The sequence below is a fragment of the Gouania willdenowi genome, chromosome 11, assembly GCF_900634775.1.
Source record: "Gouania willdenowi chromosome 11, fGouWil2.1, whole genome shotgun sequence".
In the NCBI taxonomy this organism is placed as follows: domain Eukaryota; kingdom Metazoa; phylum Chordata; class Actinopteri; order Blenniiformes; family Gobiesocidae; genus Gouania; species Gouania willdenowi.
The window spans coordinates 329,483-346,351 of record NC_041054.1 but is presented as its reverse complement, the minus strand read 5'-3'; the positions used below and the strand labels follow the sequence as shown (position 1 = coordinate 346,351).

General features: G+C 36.4%; 1 protein-coding gene across 2 annotated transcripts; it reads right to left on the bottom strand.

The window, feature by feature from the left end:
• Positions 1–179: 179 nt before the first annotated feature.
• Positions 180–16,184, bottom strand: ints8 (integrator complex subunit 8). 2 transcript variants are annotated; one of them, XM_028460684.1, is made up of 28 exons: positions 16,130–16,184; positions 14,869–15,007; positions 14,614–14,788; positions 12,916–13,056; positions 12,636–12,707; positions 11,814–11,865; positions 11,284–11,466; positions 10,158–10,265; positions 9,938–10,090; positions 9,766–9,866; positions 9,064–9,205; positions 8,874–8,944; positions 8,451–8,626; positions 8,234–8,364; positions 7,262–7,372; positions 6,985–7,189; positions 6,787–6,908; positions 5,427–5,611; positions 4,580–4,613; positions 4,439–4,498; positions 4,305–4,366; positions 3,482–3,600; positions 3,303–3,406; positions 2,160–2,210; positions 2,018–2,091; positions 1,151–1,215; positions 1,020–1,063; positions 180–376 (listed from the first exon to the last, which is right to left on the bottom strand). In XM_028460684.1, the coding sequence occupies exons 1-28, from the start codon at positions 16,160–16,162 to the stop codon at positions 260–262; spliced, it is 3,030 nt and encodes a 1,009-aa protein (XP_028316485.1). In that variant the 5' UTR covers positions 16,163–16,184; the 3' UTR covers positions 180–259. The 2 variants fall into 2 exon arrangements, with proteins under 2 accessions (XP_028316485.1, XP_028316486.1); XM_028460685.1 differs by having other exon boundaries at positions 260–376; positions 16,035–16,171.
• Between the last annotated feature and the right edge of the window lie 685 nt (positions 16,185–16,869).

Genomic DNA, 16,869 nt, shown 5'->3' with positions numbered 1-16,869 from the left:
TTAGTTTGATTCAGGTAAACCAGGTCATTTCTAAGAAATGAGGAAATGTGCAATAATTCTTTTAAAAGTCAACGTTTTTTAATATAAAATCAGGTGAAGTTTGATTTTCTGCTGCTGTTGCACAAACAACCAAACATTTACAGTTTGTAAATAAAATTTGAAAAAAAAAAAACCCTGAGTACAACGATGTCATTCACATGTATTTATTCCCTGCTACAAAATAAAATGTCCACTTCCTCCCTGATGAGTCTCTTCGTTGTTAGAAGTAGAGTTTAGCCATGGCCTGGAGGAAACGCTTCTTCCTCTTCTGAGCAGCCAGTAATAAAACCTCCTCTGGATTACTGCTGTTCAGCTCCGCCTGGCCGATGGCTTTGATCTAAGAAACACACACAATAAAACACACTTAGTTTAAAAAAAAATCATTTACTTATAAGGTTAATACTTTCTAATGCAGTGATAACGTGGTAGAGACAGAGTTAAATGCACAAGTGTTTTTATACTCGACTCCATTTTTGTTTCGTTTTAACTCACAATTAGACGTTTATTTTTAACCAGATTCAAATATTTGCGCACACCTGAAAATAAACCTCTCATTTTACTGCCACGTTCAGTAAAAACACCACAAATGAGAATGTGTAGTAAATACTTTTTAATTTATGCTGCTTTTATGAGTCGGTTCAATTACATTTAGTCTTTGTACCAATTTAAAGAGTATTTTCAGTTAAACAGCAACAACTGTCCAACTTTAATGGGTTTTTATAAATTATTTTATCTGCCTATATATTTTAACTTCATGAGCTAACGAAACAATTTGTTTTTTTCAGAAAGAAAAAATACAAACTGCAGTTTATACACATTTGTCTATAGATTTAGTATTAATTCCATGTACAGAAATAAATTGAATTCCTTGAAATTTAAAGTTACAATATGTAAGTTTTTATGACTATTTTTTATCCTAAATAAATGCTGTAACTTTTTACTGACTAAAACCAAATGTTAAATGTTAAAGGAACACTCACTGCTATCTGTCTTTTCTCCATCTCTCCTCGTTTGTGATGAATATCTGAGAAAAGATTCAGGAAAAAAAAAATCTAAAAACACTAAAAGAAAAACCTGATGTTTAGAATAAATCATGGAACATAAAGGATACGTGTGAGATATTCCAGGATGGTGACGTCCCAGATGTAGTCGTAGAACGAGTCCATGGCGTCGTGACTGGAACACGAAGAAGAAACAGAAACAAATTCAAGAAGAGGAAAAGTGTAAAAATAAAAAATAAAAATAAATACCATGACAACGCACTAACGTGTGCCAGAAAAAAACTACGTTGTATTTGAAGAAGTCACCGGTGTCTGTTCTGTTGCCATGACAACAGTTTTCTTTAATGTGAACAGGTTGGTTTTAAAATTATATCCACTGAAAATGTTTATTTATGTTTATTAAGCTTGAACAGACCCTAATTCAGAGTTTTTAACCTTGGGGTCACATGGAACATCTAGTAATTGATTTATTTGAATTAATTATTAATTATATACATTTTAGATTTTTTTTCAAATTAAAATAAAACAGTCTTAAACAACTGCATTCTATACTTTCACTTTGTCAAATATTAATCTAATTAATGATATTGATAATCCAAAGAATAAAATAGAAATAAAACAAGGCAGAAAATACATTTTAAAGATATTTTTGAAACGGCAGTCATGGCTGGACAGTTGTAAACATAATTATGATACAACACTTTTAATTAAAGAACAAATAAAAAAACAGAAAAGTGAGCACATATATACTTAGTTACTACATATTTATACTAAATTAAATGCAGATGCGTCACATCATTAAACCACTATCATTGTTAAACTGCGTTTCTCACTATTTATAAATCCATCCTCATTTTCCCACCTAAACTTTGTGTTTAAAAGATTAAATTAAAATGTGACTTCAAAATAAAGTGTTTCCTGTAACTTGTGTATAAATAAATGTATGATAGCAATAGAAAGTGTATGTGAATTAGAACCTGTTCTGTTCCTGCAGAGCTTTAAACGCCGTCATGTAGTCGACTTCCCTCAGAAACTGACACAGAACAGCCACCTGTAAATAAAGCATCAACAGTTTAATACTAAATATAAACATTAAACCCTGTGTGTGTGTGTTTTTACCTGTGTGTGGCAGTTCATCATCGAACAGCACTTGATCATCCTCTTCAGCACCTGTGAACATCAGTCCAGATGTTAGAAAGAGATAAAATAATGTTCATCGCACAGCTGCAGAATTAGAGACACATGACGCAAAAATAAAGCAAATTTAAATAAAGATGAAAATTTTAAACACCTCAAAACGGAGATAAAACTAGTAAAGCATAAAAACAGGCAGAAAACTTTCTAATGCCTCAAAACGGAAATATGGCCATAAAATTTGGCAAAAAAATTTCCTCAAAATGGAAGTGAGGCTATAGTAAGGCTGAAAATTTAGTGAAAAAAATTAAAACGTCTCAAAACCGAGGTAAGGTTAGTAAGGCATAAAATTTTGAAACACCACAAAATGGAGGTCAGGCATAAATTTGGGCAAAAAAAAATTCAAACACCTCAAAACGGAGGTAAAACTAGTGAAGCATAAAATTTTGCAAAACATTTTCAAAGCCTCAAAAACGGAGGTATGGCCATAAAATTTGGAGAAAACATTTCAAACACCTCAAAACGTTGGTGAGGCTATAGTGAAAGTGTAAAAACGAGGGAAAAAATTTCAAACCTCAAAAAACAAAGGTAAGGCTATAGTTAGGCAAAAAAACGGGCGAAGAGTCTTAAACACCTTAAAAAGGAGGTAAAACTAGTAAGGCACAAAATTTTGCATAAAATTTTCAAACACCTCAAATGTTGGTAGGCTATAGTGAAGGCATAAAAATGGACAAAATAATTTCAAACGCCTTAAAACGAAGGTAAGGCTAGTAAGGCGTAACATTTTGCAAAAAAATTTCAAATGCCTCAAAACGGAGACAAGGCATAAATTTGGGCAAAAAAATTTAAACCACCTCGAAATAAAGGTAAGGCTAGTAAGGCATAAAAACGGGCGAAATCATTTCAAACGCCTCAAATTGGAGGTAAGGCTATTGTAAGGTCATGAAATATGGTGAAAAACTTTCAAACACCTCAAAACAGATGTAAGGCTATAGTAATTCATAAAAACAGGCAAAAAAAAGGTCAAACACGTTGAAACGTTGGTAATGCTACAACAAGTCATGTTAATGGTTCATCACAAAGTGCATCTGCTGCTTTGGTTGAATCACTTCCTGGTTTGTGTCTCACCTGGTCTGTGTAAACATCAGGAGAAACGGTTTTGGTGAAGAAGTCTGAGCTCACGGCTCCAGCCTGGAGGTAGAAGTTCAGAGCAGCCGAGTACTGATTGGTTACTGCACACAGAGAGAACACAGTCACATGTTTAACTCTCAGATTGATCTCAGTGAGTCGTGTTCCTAGATTCTCACCAAAGTAAATGTCAGCGAGCGTGACGAGCCATGATTGGTTGTTTGGGTTCAGCGTCAGCGCGTACGACACCAACTCTTTAACAGTTACAGCCACGGCCTCCACGTCCACCGCCTGGATGCTGCTCAGTGTGCACACACATTGCATCAATTATAATTGTGTATTTGATTATTAATTACAATTATAACTGTAATTAATTGAAATCTGTTGCTGTAATTGTAATTAATTGAAATCTGTTGCTATTGTAATTATAATTGAATTCAGATAATTGACCTTGTAAGTGTAGTTGGCATGAAAATTCTATATTTATCTATATATTTAATTAAACAAACCTGTGGAACCATGTTACAGTTCTATTTCTTACACATACATAGTTAATGATTCAAATACGTTACATATGACGTTTACCCGTCAGTTCTATTGAGGATAATTTTACCATTACATTTTTTATTGCACTGTACACTGAGAAAAAAAAAAAAAACCAATATTAATATCAATCATTTCATTGATTAGGAAGCCTAACAAGATAAACAAGAGATAAGAAACTAATGAGATGATAGATAATATTTTTTAGTGTATTTTACAGTTGATTTAAGACATGAGTCAAACAGATGAATTGTCATAAGAGATGCTAACAGAAAGCTAACAAGTTAAGTTTTATGGGGTTATTTATTAAAGGCTCATAAATTGTGATTAATTGTGGTTATTTTCCTCCTGAAAGTCAATTACAAGTACAATCATAATTGAGTTGTAATTGACCCCAACCCTGACACACACACGGAACAACTGTTGGTGTGTGTATGTGTGGGCGGAGCTCAGACGTACTTGGGGAGCGTGAAAGGCCAGATGGAAAGATGCTCCGCTGTCACCTCGTTCACTATGTCATCCTGAAGAAAACATTTAGAATAAAAAGTGATGCTAATGAGACAGACAGACAGACAGACAGACGTGGGTCGTACCCTCACGATGCTGTGCAGCTTCACAAACAGGGAGATCAACGTGGTCAGCACCAGTGGCTCCTGCAGGAAACCAATCAGAGCTCATCACATCATTCATTCATCAATCAATCAATCCATCCATCAATCAGTGCTGACACTCACTCTGAGCTTCTTGATGAAGGTGATGAACTTGCTCCTGGAGAAAGAAAATATACAAAAAGGTTCCAAATACACAGAAGACTACACGTATGAACAAAATGTACAGAAATATACAAAAAATTACAAAAAAAAACAAAACAAAAAAAAACAGTTACAGAAAAATGCATAAAAACAAAATGACCACAAAAAAACAAAATACTGTACACAGAACGACAGAAAAAATATATAAAATAACTCCAGAATGAGAGAAAAAAAAAAACATATACAAAATGACATTACAAACAGATAATACAAAGAAAAACACAAGATAAATGGCTCTAAACTTACCCCAAAAAAAGCATACAAAATGACAATGAAAATACACAAAAGACTACAAATATTAACAAAAATTTCAGAAATTTACACAAAATGACTTAGAAAAACATACAAAATTACAGTAAAATGACCACACAAAACAACAAATACACAGAACAAAAAATAAATACATAAAATGACCCTAAAAAACACACTAAAGAGGAAAATATACAAAATCACAACAAAAAATACACAAAATGACTAAACACACAGTAGACTAAATATATCAATAAAAACTCTAGAAATATACACAAAATACCTCAGAAAAAACATACAAAGTTCCAGAAAAATGCATAAAACAACAAAAACAGAAAAAAAAAAAAAAAAAAAAAAATCACAGAAGAACACAAAAAAAAATGCTCCAAAAACACAAACAACAAAAGCACAAAAATAACAAAAACACACAAATTGACTTGGGGGAAAAAAAAAAAAAATCTATTAAACCCAACAAAAAAGATAAGACTAGAAAATAAAAAAGTGCAGCTGTGTGTCGTACCGCTGCAGGATGCCCATGGACGACTCTCTGTGTTTGATGAGACCCACACGGCCCTCGTTGTTCCTCTTGTGCTGGACGGAGACGCTGCAGATCTGAACCACCACGTCCCACAGCTCTTTGGCAGTGCGTCGACTCTCTTTAGGACCTGGGAGCTCTTTGCAGGTGGAGGCCAGAAGCTGTCCAAGCTGAGATAGCAACATGCTAGCCTTAAAGGGATCCTCCACTGTTTTTACAATGTGTCCTAAAACCTTTGAAATGTCCTTATTAAAAGATCTATGTCTAACAAAACACATCGTCTGTGGTTTGGTAGTAGACAATGAAGCAGAGAAGAAGAGCTCTCTTAAGGGACCTTTACTCTCCCTTAAAGAGTGAGCTGACACGCTCTGGTGGCTGAAGTTAGTGAGTAAATCCTAGACTGTTGAAGGATTCCAACCCAAAAACATTTCCATTCTCAGGGTTTGAGTGCGGCGCAGATATTAGGTGGGAAAACAATCAATTAATAAATAAATGATATATAAAGTATGTAAGGCACAGACAATATTCAAGGAATTAGTGACCGATTTCAGCCACTACTGGATTTTCTCTTAAATTTCATTGATTTTTGTTTAATTTGGATGAAAATTATGTGACAATTACAGGGAAATTGAGTTCTTAAATCATTTTAAATCTCAAATTGTTCAAAGTCTTGATAAAAGCAAGGAAAGATTGCGATTCCCCAAATATTGTGTATTTGGAAGGGCTCAAATATCTACAACTTGGTAATTTACACAATTGACGTTTTTTTCTGTATTTTTAACTTTCTCCTGTGGACCGAATTAGATGGTCTTAAAAGGCCAGATTTTGAGATTGATGCATGTGATTTAGAGCAACCTAAAACAGCTTAAGTTGTCATTTTGTCTGAAAAATCTACTAAATAATCTAAAAATCAGGCTGAATGTTTCACTCCAATAGAAAACAATAAGATGTTTACAGGCAGTGGGGCCGTGTGACATCATCAATCACATGATTTCACGATGGAGGAACACAGGCTCTAAAACTGTAAAGTAGTTGTATTTTTATAAGATAACACAAATTGTGACAAAACGACTCACATTTCTGGCAAATAATCCAAGAAAATACCCGAAAATTATGTTAAAATCTTTAGAAAATTGGTCAAAATCAATTTAAAAGTCGAGTTCCTGAAGGCGTTGATCCATATTAGTTGTTATTGTATGAGCTAATTAAAGAGTGTGAGGAGGACATTATGCTTTTACTTTCCATTCAAAAAATGTGGATTTTTAGACGTAGATCTACTAATAAGGACATTTCAAAGGTGAGGAGCACTGATGTTGAAGGAGGAGCCTCTGCATTAGGGCGTTACCTTGATGTAGGGGTTGTTCATGACCAAAGATGGCGGCACCTGCAGAGTCAGGTAGTCGTTCTCCCTCCAGTTCAACATGAAGGCCACACACTCCTCCCCCACAACCTGACGCAGAGGCAGATCTATAGACCAATCAGAACAGGCTTCATTAGAGCTCTGATGACGTCACTAAACTACAGAAGACTTTGGTTTGCTCACCGTGGATCCTCATCTCCAGGTAACCTCGGACCCTGCTGACCAGGTCGGGGGGTGGTCTCTCCTTGCTGCCTTCGGCTGCCAGCGCCTCGTGGGCTCGGACCTCCAGCAGCAGCATCTCGTTCAGCATCACCTGACGCAGCTTTGGAGAGAACTCAGTGACGAGCTCCAGGCAGGAGGAGAAGAGCTGCCTCGCGTGATGAAAGTCCTGTAGGAGGATGAAAATGTGATGACTACACAGTGGATCATAGTTATAATAATGAATATGACTATATCAGACCTTCACTGATATACAGTGCAGGCCTTTGGCCATGTGGACGTAGACCAGGTCTTTAGTCAGGCTGTCCTTGATGCCCAGGATCACAGAGACGTAATCTGCAGGAACCTCCCACTGTGGGAACGTCACAGAGTTAAACACGTCTTTAATCTACACGTTCAATAAACAAATAAAAAAAAATAATAAAAAAAAAAAAAAAAAAAACACATCACACATTGGTTCTCATTTATCAACCATTCGTACGTTCAGATCTGAGCGTATGACATGCCTTCGACCAAATTCACGTAAACTTTGGTATTTATCAATTGTGAAGTGATTGTATGCTACGATCAGCTCTCATGTCAGGTCTGAAAACATTCAGAATAGATCAAAATCAATAAAAAAAAAAACAAAACAAAATAGACATTTCATCAGCTTATACCTGTTTTTGTACCAATTATTAGACATTTCAGGCGCCCCCCGCATAGGGTCCCGACCCAAAGATTGAAAAGCAGTACTCTAAACCGTGCGAACCGAGGCCAATATAAACATATTTCTGTGTGTGTCTCCAGGACACACACACAGACTCTGTTGTATAGTTGTTCTCAGTGCACACAGGGGGGCAGACATCAGGAGCTGACGCTAGTGTTTAAATGAGTTCCTTTAATTCCACTTTTCACACATTCAAAAAGATTATCTGTTTTGCGCCACCTCAGATATGATGTCAATTTTTCATCTTGGAAAAGTTTATTTACTTGTTTAACCTCAGCGGGCGGGGTCTCCAAAACATGCTAATGACGATCAAATTCAGCCAACAGATTTATCACCAACTGATTATTTGTACGCTGTGATTGGTCAGCTACAAATATTGAATAAATCACATGTCATACGACCTCATGTGAACTCACTTTTTTACCCATTTTAACACAAGGTTGATAAATGAGGGACACTGTGTTTAGTGATGATCCATATTGTAAAACACAGCAAGTCTCCTACCTTGCTGTTGACTTTCCAATAAGGTCGTTCAGCCATGCTGTGCAGCTCGCTCAGGATCTGTCGGATCTTAAACGGCTCCAGAGACAGGATGAGCTGCTGCTCCAGCTGCCTGATGCTCACGCTGGCCGACGCTACAGAAACGAGCAAACGCGGAATGAGACGGAGAAGTTTTACCAATCGTCCAGCGTGAGGAGTAAAACAGGAGACTCGTTGGCACCTGGAATGTCGTAGAATGAAGGAAGAGGTTTAGCGCTGAGGTTGATCGTAGCCGACTTCTTCTTCATCTGCTCCATCAGCAGCATCCTCTCCTCCTCCGTCAGCAGCTCCATGAAGAGTTTATGAGACGACACGAATAAGATCAGAGAACGATCGTCTAGACTCTCACACACAGTCCTGGAAACACAACATCAAGGATTTAAGGTTAGATACAGAACGTCTGCTTTAGTTTGTGATGCTCAGAACTCACCAGGAACAATATATTGAGGTTTCAGTTATTCAGAAACTTTTTTTACTTTGAGGAAGACTGACAGTTGAAACAGGTCAGGAGTTCAGAGGCATCTACTGATTACTTTGAATAAATGAAACCTTAACATATTATTTAAAAAGAAGGCAAAATGAACTTGCTGGAATTCTTACTCACTTCAGGAAGTTGGCCATGTTTCTTCTGGACTTCTCCAAAGCTCGATCTTTCTCCAGGGAACGAGTACAAACCTAGAAAACAGTAAGGATCAATTCCTCCCACGTTTTAAACACCAACAGATTGATTTAAACTAATCTACTACTGTGATAATAAATCTGAGCTAGTGTTTGGTGAGGTGTTTCATGACCACCTCTAAGATGAAGTCCACCAGGCGTTTACTGGGTTTCAGAAGCAGCTGCTGGAAACAAACGCTCAGGATCTTTCCCTGCAGAGCGTCTCGGACGGCGTTACAAACACACAACCTGTGACAAACCTCCTCCAGGCCCGACTCCCTGAACACAGACACCCCAACAATACGAGTGTTACACTGGGTTCTGTTATTTATTATTGATAGTCTGATAAAGACAAAGTGTTTCATAAAACAAAGATCACAAAAATAAAAAGGTAAAAATGCAGATCAATGTAGGGAGATATTTGTCTCAAATATATCCACAATTTTCACATTTTATTGATTCTCATGTGTTTTTTTATTTTTACACGTGTTTCTTTTAGATTTTCACAAGGTTTTTTTTTTAGATTTTCAAATGTTTTTCAGATTTTCGAGTGATTTTTTTTTTAATTTAAGTGTTTTTTTTAGATTACCTGTTTTTTAAATTTTCTCATGTGTTTTTCATGCTTTTTTTAGATTCACTTGTTTAAGATTTTCACCTGTTTTTTAGAAAAAACCAAATCCCTGCAAATATTGAGTTTCATTTACACAATGATTCATGTTTTCTATGTAATTTTTACTCCCGCTTGCGGGCCAAATTAGGTGCTCCAAAGGGCCAGATTTGGCCCCCGGACCATGAGTTTGACAGTTGTTCTGCAGTACTTGAGTGTGTTGTGTTCTCACCCTTGTTGGATTTTGTACATGAACTCTCTGAGCACGGAGCGTCTGAAGTCTTTAGGAAAGCTGCGTGATGAGTTGTCTTTGATGAACGCTTCGACTACAGCCTGTGAGACAGATCACACACATGCTGCTGAGTCATGACTCAGCGTGGGAAAGCCTTTAAATCTGCTCTCACCTGGTAGTTACGTGCCCGGATCAGGCCGTTGATGTGGTCGTAGGGGGTCGTCCACGGGTCGGAGGGGTCGCAGTCTCCGGTCAGAGCTCTGCAGGCGTTCCAGTAGCCGGCCAGACGCTTCTCGTCCAGGTGAACGTGGACGTTAGAGTCCAGCTGAGGACACACAGGATGGTCAGTGTGTGTGAGCGACTCTATGTACGCGTTTACGGTTGTTGTTTACCTTCTTCAGCAGCTCATTGGTCTGTCTGAAGTGATCCCGAGCCTTCTCATAGGCCGGTTGGTCGGTGCAGCCTTGGTGGAAGAAAATCGCTCCCAGATCATAATGAACCTACAAACACACATACGTTAAATATTTAAACTTTCAAGCCCCACAAATACTTGTGACAAATAACATTTTCAAATATATTGAACAGGAACATGCATCATATTTAATAATAAATAAAACTAAATTGAACTAATGCCTTGCATGAAAAAAACAAATGTAAAAGTGCAATAGTCAAAAATACAGCAAATAACTACATTGTGACAAAAAGCTTAAAAATAAAAAAAAGGAAATAAATTTTTCAAGTTCATTGTTCCACTGCACTTCCCATGCCGACAAATCTAATTTTTTTATTTTGCACAAGTATTGATTAGTGACGTTATATCATTTTCAGCTTTGTCTCATATCTGTGATTGCCGACATGATAAATAATCTGTGGAATAATTCTGTTTAATTCCACTACAGGAACTAGATCATCTCTGCAATTATGTTTGAGGGGAAAAATATTGGTATCAAAATTAGTTATCGGCCAAAATGAGCCGTAAAATATATATACGCAATTATAGTTAACTCAATTACATGTATTAAGCATTTTTAGCACAATTTCAAGTTAATAGTTTTATCTTTTTGTTTTAATAAGAAAAAAGACTTGATGAATTCATTATTTTAAAAAGAAAACTTTAACATTAAAAAACAAATGTAAAAGTGCAGTAGTGAAAACTAGAGGAAACAAAAATATTGTTTGTAATCTGAAAATTATTAAGAAAAAAAAGGAAATTAACTTTTAAGTCTGCTATTGAAAGTTTCTTAATTGTTCCACTTCACATGATGTCAAAAATCATTATTTTTGCATTTTAGTTCCAGGTCCATATCTAATAATTTAATGTCTTTTAATTATTACTTTAATTGTGTGTACTTGTTTTGTTTAGTGATATTGATCTTTATTGTCAAATAGTTTTTAAGAAGATTGGCATGAAAATGAAATTGTCATGTCTTCATTTCCCACCAGGGGGGCGCGCCCCACACTTTGAGAAGCAGTGCATTAACATCTACCCAGTATGAGTGCACACACACACACACACACCTGACAGTGTAGCTCATCAGCACTGATGCACAGCCCTGCGGTCGACGACTCCGTTTCTCCGTTGGCGGCGGCGTCGGCGCTGCTGAGCAGGTCCAGAGTTCTCAGAGTGTGGACGTAGAAGTCTTTCTTCAGCCTCAGAGCTCCTTCCAGCACGCTGATGGAGTCAGTGGCCTGCTCCTTCAGCTGTGTCACAGCACAGAACCACACATCTCACAAAACAGCAAACGCTGAAGAGTGCGTGTGTGTCAATTACATTTATATATTTTTAATGGTAAAATGTGGTAAAAGCTTCATATGAAACATATTTTAACAATTATTAATTACATATGTATAAAATTGTACATAAAACTGTAACACACAGATCCCCAGTAATTATAATTTAACAAGTCTTATAGAATTTACATGGCAATTACAAAGTTAATTATCTAAACTCAATTACGATTATGACAGCAACAGATTTTTTAAATTACAATCATAATTAATTATCAATTACAATTATAATTGACCCCAACCCTGGTGTGTGTGTTTACCACGGTGAGGATGTTTTCAGTCATTTCTTTCTCCTGCTGCACAACACTCAACCTGAGTCAGGGAAAAAAGCAAGATCAGACTCAACAATACTTTTACAGTATTTTTCACCGTATAGGAAGCTATTTATTTCATTTAAAGTGGAGGGAAAGCGTGTGGGAGCGAGTGACTACAGGCGTTATATACAGTATCTGTTGATTATTGGTTTTCTGTGCCTAAAACCAGACGTTTGTTCTAATAAAAATCAAATACAGGTAATAAAGGAAGTTTCTGGAGCGGTGCGTACGTATGCATTCACAGTGGAAAGAACGTATTAAAAACAAGGTTTAAAATGTAAGATTGACACCTCAGCCATTTTTTTAATAGTAGGAAATAATAAATGTTATAAAGTTGTAAAATCACCACGTTTAGGTTTGTTCAGAAACGATCGCGTCCAGATTCTGACTCAGAGTCTGGACTCAACATGATCGCTGCTGAGGCAAATCTGGTTTTAGAAAATAAACCTGTATGAGCGATGCCGACTCCAACTTGTCAACAGAGCTGTGCACGAGAAAAACTGGGCTCGGGCACGTTCTCTCACACGTAGGCATTCCCTCTTCAGCAGGGAAAGTGTTGCGCATGTGCAGAGGGCTTTTCTTTCCTAAATTTGGGGAAAATCATCCTCTATACTTTTTAACATTTAGATTTGTAGGCGAAAGCTGCTCAGACTGATCATGAACAGGTTTGATGGACAGAACAAGTTACCACGGAAACAATGTCTCTAATACAGTGATTGCGATTGATGTGGTCAGTGCTCGTATGACCATGAACCAACGTTCACTCACATGTTCATCTGGTGAGGCCCTGGTTTGGTCTGTTTCTCAGGGAAACTGCTCAGCACGATCGTCCTAATAGCCCTGAAAATAAATACCGGCACATCAGATCATCATTTTATTTCTCACCTTTGATTAATGAACGTATGAGACAGTTACACATGATTCATATTTTACGACAGTTTGCAGAACTCATTCACTGCTATATAAAATATTTCAATATTAAAAGTTCCCACTAAACTTGGCCTTGATTTAAAAATGGAACTTTAGATTTAGATTGTGCGTCTCTCACCAGCGGTTGTAGATGATGACGGCCATGGCGGTGGTTGGAGGCAGAGTGGACAGATCCAGGTCCACGTGCTTCACGCCTGCTGGAACTTTGCTCACACACAGCAGCTCGTTCAGTAGCATGTTTAACACTGGACTGGTCAAACTGGGAAGAAAACCACTCAACTGGTTAGAACCTATGACGGTAGATATGTTGTGAGAGCTTGTAGAAAGTGATGTGAGCTTGTGTATAAAAAATCCACACATGTGAAATAAATTTATTGTCACAAATGATGGGAAAAATTTATAGAAGACTGATATTTACACATAAAATTACATTTGCAAACTTGTAATCCAACATTTATTCACATGTTTTTTTAATTACTTGTTGTTACAACCCCCTCTGGGATGTCATCCCAAGGCTACATAAACAGGACACCACACAGAAATCAAGGTTTATCAAAAGTTTTTATTACAGTATTAAAAGTAGCAACAGAACAAACTAAAAGGGACTGGAGACACTGGCCAAACTGAACAAAAGTAGGGAGGACACTGGGCCAACCCAATACAGGGCTGTCGACCCAGCATCCACCCTCTAAACTACAAAAACATTAAACTACATGAAGACGAAAACAGGACTACCAGAAATCTCCAGTCCAAACTAAAATAACAAACTCACAAATATGTCCAATAAGGAGCAGAAGCACAATCCCCACATGTCTGCTGCTGGTCTGTTGTTGTGCCTCCTTCCTTCTGGTCCTCTCAGCACTTTATAAGCTCCTCCTCCCTCTCCTCCTGATTACTGATGTGAATCAGGTGAGGAGGAGGCGGGGCAGGAGGCAGGAGGAGGAGGCACCAGTCATAAATGATCATTTACAACCACAACTCTCCAGTGATAACTTCTCCAATCTGACGCTACAGAAACACAAACTACTTTTCTCGTGTGAATCTGCGCTGCTTGAGTTTTGCAACACATTTTGGGAGACGTTTGTAGCAAAACTGATTTGTGCTCGTAGAAATGGCCCCTCCCATCCCTGCTCACCGTGTGTGTGATTGACCAATCAGAAGCGAGGATTTGGAGACAGAGCGCTGTGTCTTTTTAGCGCAGCAGCCAGTGATATGACCGAGACAAAGTCATTTTTCTTCACTGTAAAGGCAGGATGTTGACATTTGCCTCCACAGATTGTTAGAAAAAGGTTGTTAGAGGCATTTATGAACAAAAATAGTCATGGAGAGTGATTCTCTTTGTTTATATTTAGGTTAACGCTAAGTGGAGATGAGGATCGAGAGCTGACAGCTGACGTAGTAGCCAAGCGTTTTACAAAATCTTTATTTTTACATACATGTCCATTGTTTTATTGCTTTGTCACATTATACAGATTGTAGATTTTGATAAAAATGAACTTGCTGGAGTTAGAAAAATACATATCTCAGAAATATGGAAAATATGCTTGACTGTACTCTATGAATAATATTAAATAACTGTTTGATGTGATTTGTACTGTGTGATTGTATAAATAAAAACATTAAAAAAAGATATATCTTGATATAGGTGATATCATAATTTTCTATATCGTCAAAATTTAAGACTCTATATATTGCCCAGATCTCGTCTGCATCTAATAATAATACATCAATTTTATTCAGCGCTTTTTTTTTTTTACTCAAAGCCACTTTACAGAATACAGAAAAATAAAGAAATAACAATAAACGTAAAACTCACCCTTTCTCTAGCGAGTCCAGGTCCCACTTCATGTGGGCTGCTACCTTCAGGGCCAGGAGCTTCAGGGTACGGTTCCTGCGGTTGTCGACCGGAGGCTGAACCTGATTCTGTTCGTTCACCGACGGTTTGGAGGCCTGCTCCAGGAACTGGACGATCAGCTGGACCGGCGTTGGATCTGTTACAGAACCCAGGAGCTGTCAGTCTTACTCCACCCTCCTATTGTTCACTCTCTAACTCTATACATCTATAACTGACCTGAGTTTGGTGTCTGCAGGTGTTTCTCCAGCAGACTGACGTCCAGGAGGAACTCAAACCAGGACGTCTGTAGAGGAGAACCAGGCCGACTGTTGCTGGCCGCAGCCACACGGTCGGCCGCTTCGGTGCTCATTCTCCTCTGACGGACACACGTGATCAATATAAACAATAATTAATTATTAACAGTGAATAAAAGAGCTGCCATTAGAAATAGAATGGCTTCTACTTGTGTTTAAATTAAATCAATATTTATTGTTTCCCCCATAAAGTTTGAAACTGTGATGTCTCATAATTTAAAATTTGTAACACTTATAAAGTGTTGATAAAGGGTTGAAATTGTTTTTTTTTTTTTAAAGTAAACATGTGACAAAGACACATAAATATCATAACATAAAATATGTATCAAAATATGAACAATAGTAAGTCCTCACTTTAACATGACAGCTTCTTTATTATTGTATATATCTGTATTACATTTGTAATTATTATTGGGGGTTTTTTCTACTGTAATGTGTGCACTTGTATTTAACAGTCTTTTTACATAAATATGTACCTTTTTTTCTTTTCTTTGTTTAATGCTTCTTCTTTTAATTTGTAATATTTATCTAGCCTCTAACAAAGTAAGTTCCCCCTGGAATAAATAAAGTATTTCTGATTGTTTGCAGTTCTTAATAAATGTATTCATCACTCAGTATAACAATAAGTTTTTTTTAACATGCAGCCAAATATTTAAAAAGTAGCATAAAAGCTACATCAGAATGAGTAATGTTTTCAACTATTAAATATTTAAAAGATTATTGCAAAACACCAAAATAGCGGAAAAACAAATTCAGGTAGTTTCAATCAAACATGTGTTTTCTTTTTAAATAAAAAAACATCAAAACTGTGCATTCATTTATTAATATAAAAAAGCTCTAGTAGCAGCTAATAATCATAAAAACATTGTTTCAACCCAAACCGAGTTATATTTTCTTTTATAGGTCTGAAAATGATTGATTTAACACACGAGACCTCTGGGCGGGGCGGTACCATACATTAACATCCCAGTGTGTGTCTGATTGGCGCACCCGTCACTTAAATCGAGCTCACCCGTTGTTTGAAGCTAAAGCTACGCCTCGTTAGCTAACATTAGCCACTGGTGTGCGTGTACACTCGGGTTATCTTACCTTAACAAACCAAAGTGAGTAAAAAAAGGATAAAAAGGGCTTAAAAAAGTAAAATAGTGTAAAAATCAGACACTAAAACAGTGTAACACTCTCACATTTCTGCGCCTGCCAATAACGCGTTTCGTCATTCCGGTTCCGCTCCGTCGTCGGTGACGCGCCACCATGACGTCACAATAATAACAACGCGCTACGTCATCAGGATTACGTCAAAAAATTTATTTTAAAGAAATAATAAACATAACAATGGTTTTGCTTTATTTTATTTTTTTAATTAAAAAAATCACATTTGCGTTGTAGTGATTTTATGAATTTGTTAAAAAAAAAATGCAACACAGAATTTATTATTCAATCTAAAAAAAACTTAAAATTAAATCGGGGCTTTCAATAAAAAAATAAACGTTTTCAAATGCTAAAAAAAAAAAAAAAAATACCCCATGTGTGGTCGCCTGAAATGTCAAGTAATAATAATTTTTTTAAAAAAAAGATTAAAATTATATTTTTAAATTTCAAAAAATTTAAAAATTAAATATTCTTAAAATTTAAAAAGAAAAATTTGAAAAAAGTAAAACTTTTTAAATGATTTTTGTTTTAATTCTTATTTTTAATTACAATTTTGTTTAAATGTTTCAACATTTTATCAATTTTGTGTAATTAAAAAAAAAAAAGAATATATATCACAGAAGACCTTGAATAATTTCTATTTGTCTCAAATGAAAACTGTATTCTACACTTTGACTTTGTTAAATATAAATTTAATTAAAAAAAAAATGCAGTACAAAAATATCTGAGCTTATTACTTTGTGCACTGATACTGACTACTCTGTATTTGTAAAAC